This window comes from Trachemys scripta, chromosome 4 (assembly GCF_013100865.1).
Source record: "Trachemys scripta elegans isolate TJP31775 chromosome 4, CAS_Tse_1.0, whole genome shotgun sequence".
In the NCBI taxonomy this organism is placed as follows: Eukaryota; Metazoa; Chordata; order Testudines; family Emydidae; genus Trachemys; species Trachemys scripta.
This window is the reverse complement of record NC_048301.1, coordinates 59,892,171-59,904,616: the sequence shown is the minus strand read 5'-3', so window position 1 is coordinate 59,904,616 and position 12,446 is coordinate 59,892,171. Positions and strand designations below refer to the sequence as shown.

Genomic DNA, 12,446 nt, shown 5'->3' with positions numbered 1-12,446 from the left:
ATAGTTTCCTGCCCCTGAATCAGCTCTTTAATCATTGCAGGGGCCCTGGGAAGTGGAAGAGAAAATAGTTCAAGAAAAGCACTGATTGCAGACTAGCTCATACTCTTTCTTTTTCCCATGCTTTACTCCAGTAGAAACAAACCACCTCCAATCTAAGCACACATAGATGTGAGCAAGGATATTCCAGGGCTGGCAAAGGCTCCTGCATACAGTACATCTATGCATGTGTTTCCTCTGCCTCTGCTAGGAAGTGTTGCAGGTATTAGAAGCGTATTGGTTGCTTTATAATTCTCAAGAGGGCAAAGCTTGGAGTGAGATACTATCATTCAGTTTTAGTATCTATAAAAAGAAATAAGAGTTTGTTGTGACCATCCAATCCTTCATTTATGAGTTGGAAGTACTTTGCTATTGCTAAAAGTGAAATCACATTGACAATTCTAGCTGAGATAATTGGCGTACTTACTGCAGATGGGCTGCTGAAGTGTGGCTAACCTAGTTTGATTTTTGATATCCAGAAGGAAATTCTGCCTGTACTGACATTCACACATATTACTACTCCTTGTTCTGTCCCCATCTGAAGGCTTGATCCCACTACCCGCTGTCTGCACTGTCAGGATTTCAAACGAGGCCCCTTTCTGTCTACTTATCTGAGCATCCTGTCTCATTGTCCTTCTTCCTGTCTAACACAGGTCCTGTGTCATTTAGCTCTAGTCTGTCTCGCTGCCTGTGCATTTAGGACAGAAGCTCTGGTTACAAAGATTTTGATCCTTTGGCACCAAGTTAATTACCTCTTCTGCTGGAGTTGCAAAAACATTTTCCCCCCTCCACAACATTCCCTTAATAGCCTTGATTTCTGCATATTGTGAGAGCCCTATAGTGGGGAAGATGTTCTGAGATGTTTTCTAAAATAGCAATTCCTTGTTCTATGGAATTATAGTAGAGAGTTGTACGGCTGCTGGAGGCTTATTTCAGGTGGATACGCGGGTTGGGAGCAGGACAATGAGATTTCAGGGAGTAAGTACTATAACTATACTGCTGCCTGCTTTTCAGAGGGTGTTTGGTGGAAAGACTTGAGCTTGCCTCTTGAGGTCTGTGTGTGTATGGTAAAGGCATACTCTGGTACAAGACTTAATCCCCCAATTTTTTTCTTTTTGGAGGGGGAGAACATAGGTCTGCTCTGGTGTGCAGGTGAGTCACCAGAAACAAATGTGGTTATAATAAGGTGATGATCAGATTTTAAACAGTCCAGAGAGCTTCCTAGCCATAGAAATCCAGTTGTGGGAACGCATTTTATTCTGAGCCATATTTGTATCACTGTTAATCGGCCCAAACTGTAAAATGGTAGTAGAGGCGGGGGGGAAGGAATGCAAGTTCTGCAGATGGATTGATTTGTGTACCTGGGCAGAGTCAGCTGATGTCAGCAAAAAGCTTTTGTATGTGACTTTGATGTTGCAGCAGATACTGTGGATATGAAAATGTCCCTGTATGCTTTGCATATGCTGTGTGAATTCCTAGGGATGCATGCTGGCTACTGACTTCCTTGCTGATAGTTTCATGTTACTGTTTCTGTGCAGATCGCTCATCTGGGATGGCTTGAAAGAAAGACTGCTTCTGCCTTGTATGAAGCACCTCCTACAGCCACTGTCCATGATGCACTGCAGAACCTTTTAAAGGTACTGAAATCTGGGGGGCAAGGAAACTGTTAAATTTATAGCTCTAATACTTAAATGTTGCTGGAGACGGTATGCTATGAATCAGTTAAACATACTCTCCTGATTTGGACTGTACTGGTATATAGTGCTTTTGAATACTCTAAAGAAGTATGTTGCAGAAATGCATGAACTGATTACTCTACAATTTATAGGTGGGGCTGGCACCACTGCCTATTAAGGTTGCCCAACACTTCCTATTACGCCTCCACCCCAATATAATGTTGTCCTCGGGAGCCAAAAAATCTTACCGCGTTATAGATGAAACTGCGTTATATCGAACTTGCATTGATCCGCCGGAGCGCGCAGCGCGCCCCCCCCCCCCCCCCGCCCCCGGCGCGCTGCTTTACCACATTATATCCGAATTTGGGTTATATCGGGTTGCGTTATATCGGGGTAGAGGTGTATAAGATCCTGTTTTTCAGTTGTTTATAACTCTCTGCTGGGCTGTAACTTTTCAGGCTGAAATTTTTCATGCTGGGTGTCTGCCTCGGGATGATTTTTTTTTTTAAATGTCATCCAAATAGGGTCCATTAATTTCTGAGAACAAGGCTAGGATAAAATGTATTTGCCCGTTTTAAAAAAAAAATCTGATTTGTGTTTGGCAAGCCCTCACACCCCCATGTTTTGGAACAGGGAATTGAAATTCGGCAAGGGGTGGCCTTTTGCCATCCCTTTAAAAATCTGTCCAAATTTATGTTCTAAACATTTTTTAAAAAATCACAATTTGCACAAGCTCAGACTTACTGAAGCTTCATAGCTAAAAACTTAAGATTCCCTCCACCAACCAGTCTGAGGTTGTTCCAGCTTGAGGCTGAGCAGGACTTCCTGTCATTGCAGATCTGGGCTGCTGCAGACTGGGTCAGTTCTGGGTCCGGCCACCAGAACTGAGCAAGGCAGACAGCCACTTTTGTGCTTTCATTGTCCTCTATTGTCCCCTTCCTCACTCCTCCGCTTAAGTGGCATGGAGGAGAAAGCTGCCTCATTTGAATGAAGAAGGGACAAGGGCTTGAGCTGGTGGATTGGGTGGTAAATAGTTTGGCATCATGAGCTTGGGGGCTGGCGGGGTAGAGGGAAGAAGTGAGTTTAGAAGTTGGGGTGGGGGAGATTGACACCCATGAGGGAGGAAACAGATCTGATGTGGAGTCAAAAAATTGAATTTTATCTTGTAATGCTTAAGCACAAGGGGGATGAAGTAGGCCTCCACAGGCCATCTTAATTCTGGCATTTCCTAACTTCTGAGTGTATGACTTTGCAACCTTATTGTTCTTTTTAATGTAGTTTTTTTTAGTGTGTAATATTAGAGTAGGACACAAACATTGCTCATTAAATCTCAGACACTTTGTGGAATTCCGAGGGGTGATCTGTTCCTAATTAAGTTAAATTGATATAAAATACTCTTGGGGAGATTGCACTAATTTAACTCCATCTGTTTCTAAACAGAAGTTAAATTGATGCACAAACTGTGTGTAAGTCAGCCCCATGTGTTAAAGGCAACATTTCTGTTTGAGTTGTAATAAAAAACTGTTCAAATTGGGTCCTTCTGATATCCTATTGAATCCTTCTCTCTCTTTCTCCTCCCCCCCCCCCACCCCCACCCCCCCGCCCGTAGGCTGAAGAGCTGAGCCCAGGATTTTCCAAAGCAGGAAGGGTGTACATTTCTAAGGTAACCGGTCATTTATTACACTAGAGCAGTTAATTTTGTTCTCTTCAGTCTATATGCTTGTATGGCAAGGTATGTGTGTAAAGCATCTGGAGGTCCATGGATGATAGATGCTGTAAAAATGCAAAGTGTTGTATATAAATATAGTCACGTATAAGTTAATATTGTGTGTGGTGGTTTTTTTGTTTTGTTTTTTACAAATGGGCAAGGAGATAGCAATTCATCTGGGGCAGGAGGATATGGAACTCTAAGCTGCTCTTTCTTTGTTGGTTATTTTGCCTTTATAGATCTTCCAAGGGGCACCCAGGTTATTTTACGCAGAATTTTTTCTGTTAAAAATTAACACTGTTAACTTCTGAGCCACATCTGTTCACTGATCCTCACATTTAAGCTGTGTGCAAGGAGAGAATCAGGGAAAGAGTGAAATACCCAGTTTGACCCTCTTTTGCCAGCATGGATGGTAGTGATTAAACAGACCATGAATGTGCTGGCCTGAAGCAGAGGATCTGCTGATTTTGTTGTTGTTTGTGTTGAGGGAAATAACTGTTTTTGAATCTTTTAAATGCTAAAACTGATGCTTAGTTCCTTTGGCCTCCTGTTGGAGTCTAGGAAATATTTAAAGCCCAAACAGCTTTAGTAACAGCAGCCAGAGTGGGCGTAGCAAAGTGTAGCTGTAGTCATTTTCTGTGAAATCACTGTATTCCCAATTCCCAAAGAATGTAAATTTTATCTGGGTAGCATGCAAGTTTAAGGTTCATTTCCCAGCCTGGAATGTATTAGCATTTGAAACTAGGTGAAGAGTTTATTTGACAAGAAAAGTCTATTTTATGAAACGTAGAAAGTGATCTCAAACCAGGAAGGGAGCTAATAGGTGCTTAGAGGCCGATGCACCTACCACAGTTCTGCCTTTGACATACCATGTCTGGCTGTATGTGCCTGCGTAGGAATGGAAATCATTATGTATCCCATTAGATTGAATTTCCCACCTGCAAATGAGCATCACCTTCAGTTTCCAAATCCTTTTAGTATTTACTAAAATGAAAATTTTTGTAGGTATTTTTTCCCACTTGCTGCCACACCAAGCCTGTATCTGTGCATATTCAAAATCCTCATATTTTCTGCATGCCTCTTTTAAGAATAAAAACCACCACCACACTACTACTTCTATGCTTAATAGAAGGGGGCAGCAACTTTTGCACAGTCCCATAATTGGAAAATCTTATGCTTTACCTTAATTATTCAGTTAACATTTTAAGAGTTACAGGAAAAATTCTCATTTAGGGCTTTAATGTGGTTAAATTGTGACCTCCTGTCACAGATCCACAGGATCTGCGCTATGCCCCAGCTTTTAAATAGTCTCTTGGAGGAAACCCTCCAGTGTGCCAGACCTCAAGGAGTCCCACTTTTCCTTCAGGATAGGCCCTGCAACCTCACTGCTTCCTAGATTGAGCCTCTGGCTTCCAGAACTTCTGCTTCACATGGTGAGCTCTGTTCAGTGAATCCAACTGCGAGGGCATGTCTACACTACAAAATAGGTCGACTTACAGCCACCACAGTAATTACTGCACTTTTTGTGTCGACACTACCCCTCTTCTGTCGATGGTGCACGTCCTCACCAGGAGCACTTCCAGCGACTTAAAAGGGGAAGTATGGGGGCTGATACCTTGGGCTCTTGGCTCCCCGCAGAGCTCTCTGCCAGGAGCCTGGCTGCTGCTGGGACTCTCAGCTCCCCGTGGAGCTGCCACCCAGGCTTTGGGCAGGGAGCCCGGCAGCTGCCTGGGGGGAAAGTGGGAAGCGCTGGGAGCCCAACTTGGGCACCAGCTAATTAGCTCTGCAGGGAGCTGAGAGCCCCCACCCCGGTTGACAGCACAGCTGAGGGGCAGGGGGGGCAGGGGTGTTATACAGAAGGGAACCTACCAGCGTTCCTTGTCAATTTCACGGCCATGGAGCCATGAAATTAACAAGAATAACAGTCAACAGCTGATGTAAGTAATGGAGTGTCTACACAGACACTGTATGGCCCTAACTACACCGGCATAAACCATATGCCTTTTGTGGAGGTGGAGTTATGTCGATGTAGTAGGGTACTTATATTGGCTTATAATAGGCAGCAGGTTTAAAACAAATAAAAGGAAGTTCTTCTTCACACAGCGCACAGTCAACTTGTGGAACTCCTTACCTGAGGAGGTTGTGAAGGCTAGGACTATAACAGCGTTTAAAAGAGAACTGGATAAATTCATGGAGGTTAAGTCCATTAATGGCTATTAGCCAGGATGGGTAAGGAATGGTGTCCCTAACCTCTGTTTGTCAGAAGGTGGAGATGGATGGTAGGAGAGAGATCACTTGATCATTACCTGTTAGGTTCACTCCCTCTGGGGCACCTGGCATTGGCCCCTGTTGATAGACAGGATACTGGGTTAGATGGACCTTTTGTCTGACCCAGTATGGCTGTTCTTATGCTCTTATGGCTGGAGCAAGGCTGTAGTGTAGATGCTGACATAGGTCGACGTAAGCTGCCTTACCTCAACCTAACTTTGTAGTGTAGACCAGGCCCAAGATAGACACCTGGTAGAGACTTGTACAATCTTCAGGGATGAATGTGCCTCAGCAAGTATTTGCAGTGACATCCAAGCAGTGAACTGGAACCCAGCATTGGATGTCTTTTAAGCTAGCACAGAGAAAGATTAAAACATAGTCCATTCTAGTCAAGCCAGAGCAATTCACCAGCCAAGTTGCATTGAACTCCATTTTCAGGCTCTGTCTCTGACTTCCTTAGTCAGTCCCAGCCTCTCCCAGAAACCAGCTCTCTTTTCCCGCACCTGACACATCTGTCCTTTGTTCCCAAGCTGGGGTCTCTGCTCAGCTTCCCTGCTGAGGGGCAGGGAAATCCTCCTCCCTCGGGGTTGTTGGTGGTTAGGTGTCAGTGTTATGGTGATTGGGGTTTTCCATTGTTCTGTTGGATTGTCTACTGATATGGGTAGGCCTGGGCCAGTCCTTTTAATGACCCATGCAGTCTGCTCAAACCACACACAGACATTCCCCCCCATCCCCCATGTGTTGTAATCTTCCCTGAGAACAAACTTAATCCTTTTCCCCACCACTGGGTAGTAGTGCAAAGTATAGGAGGAAATTGTGGCACATATAGGAGTCATAAAAAATATTACAGAAAATTCCCACTTTGTCACACCTCTCCATAATGACTAGATTAACTGTTATCCTAATAAAACACACATGATGTTTCTGATAGAAGTGCTTGAGTTTAGAAGAGGGAATATTCCGAAGACACAACCTGTCAGAGAATGTGGTAGGGGTCCCAGTGTGCTTTGTCTCTTTCCCCAAATCCCACAATGTCTTTTTGAGTTGAATATCTGATCATAGGATTTCTAAATTAACTTGATATTTAATTACTTTGACTGAAGTAGAATTTTACTAAGGGGTCAAAATGCAGAAGAGGAAAAGAAACCTGCTGTGCATTGCTTTCTGAGACTCTGGACCAGGGATAGGCAACCTATGGCACGTGTGCCAAAGGCGGCACGTGAACTGATTTTCAGTGGCACTTACACTGCCCAGGTCCTGGCCACCGTTCCGGGGGACTCTGCATTTTCATTTAATTTAAATGAAGCTTCTTAAACATTTTAAAAATCTTATTTACGTTACATACAACAATGGTTTAGTTATATATTATTGACTTCTAGAAAGAGACCTAAAAATGTTAAAATGCATTACTGGCACGCGAAACCTTAAATTAGAGTGAATAAATGAAGACTCGGCACACCACTTCTGAAAGGTTGCCGACCCCTGCTCTGGACCTAATGCTGAGAATTGGAGCATTTTGGACAAGTATCAAACATGATACTTCCTGAATTCATAAATATGTAGCAGAATCTATCCATTGATAGTTTGTGTTCCTGAGTCCAAGCTTAAAAACAAAAACGTGTGGCCCTTAACTATTTTGAAATGTGAACTATAATTAAAGATGCCATTAAGTTTAAGAACCTGAAACAGTAGCTCTGAGAGGTGTGAACTGACCCATCAACCCCAATGGAGTGTCAGCTCTTGAAACTAATAACAAACATCAGCATTGCTAACTTTCACTGCTGATGCTGTGTAGCAACAATCTCTCTAGATAACATGCATGTCCCACAATCTCAAACTACCTCTCATTACTCTCTGGGAACTAGAAATTCAAATGTTGCTATCCAGCTGCCAAAGCCTCCAGCTTTCCTCCATGACCATTTCTACAAGGCAGTTAGGAGTTATGGGCATAAATATGTAGCACGAGAAAAATGAAAATTATGGGGCAGTGTAAAAATAACTAAATTTAATTGAGAACTAAAATCAGAAGGAATTATATAATAATTGCATTAGTCACCTATTAAAAATTTGAACTTTTTATTAAAATTACCTGAAGCTTCTCCAGAATATGTTGTAAACTAATCTAGAGCACTACAGAACCTCGAGGGCTCTGCTGCAGAATTTAATTCCAGCTTGCTACATAATACAGAGGGTCCAGAACATGACTTCTCTTGTAGTCAGCATTGGAAAGAGTTGCCCCACTTGCTTAGATGGGGTTAGAGTTCATTTTAAGAAAACTTGGGCCTGCTTATGCCAATGGGATAACTATTTTTGGTGCTGTTGAAGGTGGGGGAAGGAGGTTTAGAAAGTCTAATTTTAAGTCTGTCAAGTTTGACAGTAGGTGTCAGAGCTTGGAATTGAATTTGACACGCTTGATAAAATGACACACTCTGTAGGTATGGGAGTCCATACTGCACACTGGCTATCTAGGTGACTCAAGGAATAGTGAGAACAGTGAGAAAAATAGATGGTATATTTCTAGATAAGAACAAGGTCAGGGAAATGGTGCCCATATTGGGGGAGGAATAAGGGACTGTCAAAAATAAATTAATTATTTTGTGACGTGGTATCGTTTATAGTGCTTTGCATGAAGGGGTCTACAGGAAAGATGGCAGTGCTGAATTGCTGAATGTAGGGTGTTTGCGAGGTGTGAAGGAGTCCTTTTCATTAATTACAAGCTAGCTTCTCCAGTCCCTCAGAGTTTGCTGACTGACCTCTATTTTCCTGTTTCTTGACACTTCTCACTATTGCCATTTTTCTTTACAGTGCTACAGAGACCTGGGGAATAACTCTGCAGCTGTTCAGTGGATGAATCTGGCTTCAGAGCTGCCAGTTATCACAAATGAGGTAGCAATTTCTGCTCTTTATCTCGCTGACACTCCAATATGATCATGTAACAAAAAATCCTTTAAAACTTAATTTTAGATCCATCTATAGATTTTTATATGTATTTGACCTCTGGGATTAGATGAGGAATAGAACATTTATTCAATATCAATCTGTGAAATTGGTAATTTGGTAAAATTAGTCACTGGGCAATTTTATGGGAGATCCAAATGGTTAATGTGATGGCCAAGTGTTTATATGGAAATATTGTTTTGACTATTTATTGCCTAAGCCCTTCAGAATGTTATGATGGACTCCCATTAAAATCATCTTTTAAACTAACAATAATTTGGGTGGTAGTAACTTATTAAAAATTTGGAGATACTTTGTATACTCTAAAATAAGAATTATGTTTAAGCAGGCTTAGACATAAACTTCCTCAAACCCTATCTTTGAGCACTTCTTATTTAAGTGTATGGCAAACTTTAATCTATGCTAAAACTTCACACACTGTAGTCCACTAGTGAACTTTCTCTTTAAATTGTATGCTTTTGTGAATTTACTGCTGGTAAGAGTTGATGGGTTGAGAGCCCTGGAGACTGAAATTCACAGAAAGATGCAGCAAAAGTTCCTTGTGCATGTGTATACCTCAACCCTGATTTGAAGAGTTGGGAGAGAGGTCTCTAAGCTTGCTCATTTTGTCTTCATCTTCACCTTAGCACAGACACTTGCCTTTTCATTGCACATAGTTTCAGAATTCCCCAAGATCAAGCAACATAATGAAAGCCATTGAGTGGTTGATACTGTATCCACGTATGGCTGTCCTAGTAGCTTTAGCAAACTAAAAACTACCAGAAAGAACAGTTGGCAAAAAAAGGTGGAAATACAACTTAGTAACTTAAAGTAAGCTTCCATGACTATTAATATTATCTGACATATCGAATATGTTAAATACCTCAGGCATGGGAAGACATCTGTATCTTTTAAATTTTAGCAGATGGCATGGTAGGAGATATATATCACACCATATTTACTTATATAATATAAATATATGTAAAAAAAAAAATTTCAGGTCTTTATAACTTTGATTGTGTCTCACCCTTCTCTGTCAAATGTGGCTAGCCTCTGAACAAAGGACTATGTGAGAATAGCACGGTGGGGCTCCCTGTTTTCCATATGAATCTTTCCAGGTTACAAGTTTAAAAAAAAAAAAAAAAAAAAAAAAGCCCAAAACCTGTTGGTCGATCTACTGCTAATTCAACTTGGAATTCAAAAAGTAAACAGATTTTTTTCCTCTTTATGAGGGGTTATGATACATTCCATTTGGAGGATCTTGCTGTAATTGTTTTGATGATAAACAAATAGAATAGAATCCACCTCACTTTCCTATAGCTGTCTCTGTTGGCTTTACAGTGCGAGCAGCTGTAAAAATGTATTTTTGTCATTAAAGTAGATATAACTGAGTACTACAACAACAACAACAAAAAAGCAGATCTGAATAACATGATGCCTTTTTATATAGCTTTCTCATTATAGCCACAATTCAAGTATCACTTGATTGCCATGCATTTGAGACAACGGATGAAACTGAACTGGTAGGCTAATATCCTCCTTTACACTGGCTTGATAGTAACACCCTGCCTACTGGGTGGTGAAAGACAGTTATGGATGGGTATTGCCAATTTATTATTGTTAGTCCAGGACTGATCAGAAACTCCCCAAATTACTTGTAATCAGATGTTGTTTACATCATAATTCTCAAAAATGCAAGTAAAGTAATCTAGACAAGTCAGCCAGATCTTACTCCTTCATTCTCTGTATTATTTAATAAACACTGACATGTAAGGCAGCATTAACTTTTGTTATGACATAACTTTTGTTATGACACACACAGTATTTTAAAATCTGTCATTAGACTATGTTGCTGTAGCCAAATTATTTGGCTGGAGTTCAGGCCGCAGGTAGGCAGGGAGTCTCAGCCAACCATCTGTAACATGCTGACTTGACAGTGCTGCCACCTCCAGAGCATTATCCATTACTGCATGAAGGTACTCAGCTGCTAAATGTTGCCAAACTGAAGGAAACCAGAGTATCAAATTGTGAATTCCAGAATGTGAACGGGAAATGGCCATATTCTGCCAAATGAGTAACTTCCTCAGCTCAAGTTCCTCTTGACAGAACTAGGATGAAACATTTGTTAACTGGAAACAGGAGATATTCCAAAAGAATAAGCAGTATATTGGAGGAATAAAACTTAATAAGAAAAGCAGGGGGGTTTCAGGAAAGAGACAAAATCAAGGACTTGTGAGCATTTACTTCCGTTTTCTGAGATGGCATAAAGAAAAGAGCAGCATGCCACAAACAGAAAAACAAGGGTCTAGTAAGGCGGTCCAGATAATATTTATATAGTGGCTTTCATTTTTAATGTAATTGCACACATTCATCCTCTTCACCCCATAAAGTAGATGGGTAACTTGATCATACTGATAGAGAAACAGAGGCAAAGAGGTGAAGTGGCTTGCCCAGTTCAACAAAGAATCTGCATGAAAGCCAAGGTTAGAACTCCAGAGTTCCTGGTTCACAATTCTGTGCTTTCAGAAGTGGAAAAGAAATAAGAAGACTTCCTCTTACTGCTTGGAAAACCTGAATAGAATTTTAAAAAAACTATAAAGACGTGTATCAGGTAGGAGGAGGGATATGAGAAATTTGCTTTAAAAAAAAAAAATAGAGTTGAATAAGAAAATGAAACCAAGTGAGTAACCTTTAATTTTGTAAATGGGACTGGATTAAACCCACTGGCCATTGTGATGTTTATCATTTCTTTCTTTGCTGTCTCAGGATGAAAAAATAAAGAGAGAGATGGAGGAGATGCAAGGAATCTCAGAAGAATAAGGTTGTTGTTTTTTTTTAAGAGCCCAGTCCTCTGATAACTGTGGTGTGGACAGGACAAATTACAGTCTAAAGGATTTCACAATCTGGACCACCTTGGATTGGGCTTCATGGGCAAACCACAGATCTTACAAAGAACAAACCAAACTGCAGTTTCAACAGCACTTCCCTGAGGAGTTAAATCTTGGCAGAGACTCACAGGACTAAACTCTAATTCTGTTCATCTGCCTGCCTGTTGCACCAGATATAATCTAATGAATCAAGCGCTTGACCTGTTCAATGCAGCAGCCATCAACTTGATTGGATTTTAGTTGTTTCCTCTATGCCTTTGATTTTCAAATTCATCTACCTACACTTCCCAAGAAGTATTTATTGCTCAACTTCTATCGGGCGAGGACATAAACATGTGAACTTCAAGATGTGATGGGATCCTGTGCTCTAATTAATAAAATGTCACAGGCATGGTTCTAGTGTGTTATGAAGGCTGGGAATCAACAGCTACCCTTAGCTATGCCTATATTTCTTTATAGTTAGTGACAACCATTGCTAATAGGCAGAGTGGAGAATGTCAATCTTTCCTTACTGCTGAGCTCTTTGATTGCTCATGGCTTTTTCAGCAAAGGTTTCTTCAGTTGAGAATCCAGGGTGGGCATGGCAACCCACTTTCACTTTTACTACTTAAACAATATTAACACAGTCTGGAGTCACACATTGGACACTGGCATAGCTGATAAAATACAGGCCTGACATTTGTACAGAGGCTTCAACAAGGTACAGGGTAAAGCCATTGTGCTTGGTGTTTTATTTTCCATTGGTTCTAGCTGCCTGCTGTACTGAAGACAGTGAGGCATTCTTACTTTCCATTAAACTTATGGCTTGAAGTGGGCAGTGACATTAGATCATAAGAAAGGGCAGTTACAAAGAAACCATAATACCAAAGGCAAGAGTTCTGCTCAGACCCTTCTCACCTCCCTCTGAAAACATCAGTGATGCCCAGAGCCCAC

At 41.2% G+C, this 12,446-nt stretch overlaps 1 protein-coding gene across 8 annotated transcripts in view; it reads left to right on the top strand.

Annotated features, from left to right (window-relative positions):
• RMDN3 (regulator of microtubule dynamics 3) overlaps positions 1–12,102 on the top strand; it is a 60,396-nt gene extending 48,294 nt beyond the window's left edge. For 4 of the 8 annotated variants that reach the window (XM_034769077.1, XM_034769072.1, XM_034769074.1 and 1 more), the window contains exons 10-13: positions 1,575–1,673; positions 3,322–3,375; positions 8,494–8,574; positions 11,152–12,102. In XM_034769077.1, the coding sequence (XP_034624968.1) occupies positions 1,575–1,673; positions 3,322–3,375; positions 8,494–8,574; positions 11,152–11,223 (306 nt within the window). In that variant the 3' untranslated portion in view covers positions 11,224–12,102. Of the gene's footprint in view, positions 1–1,574; positions 1,674–3,321; positions 3,376–8,493; positions 8,575–10,075; positions 10,150–11,151 lie in introns of those variants that run through there. The other 4 variants (XM_034769073.1, XM_034769079.1, XM_034769076.1 and 1 more) reach the window with 3 other exon arrangements.
• Positions 12,103–12,446: the final 344 nt, after the last annotated feature.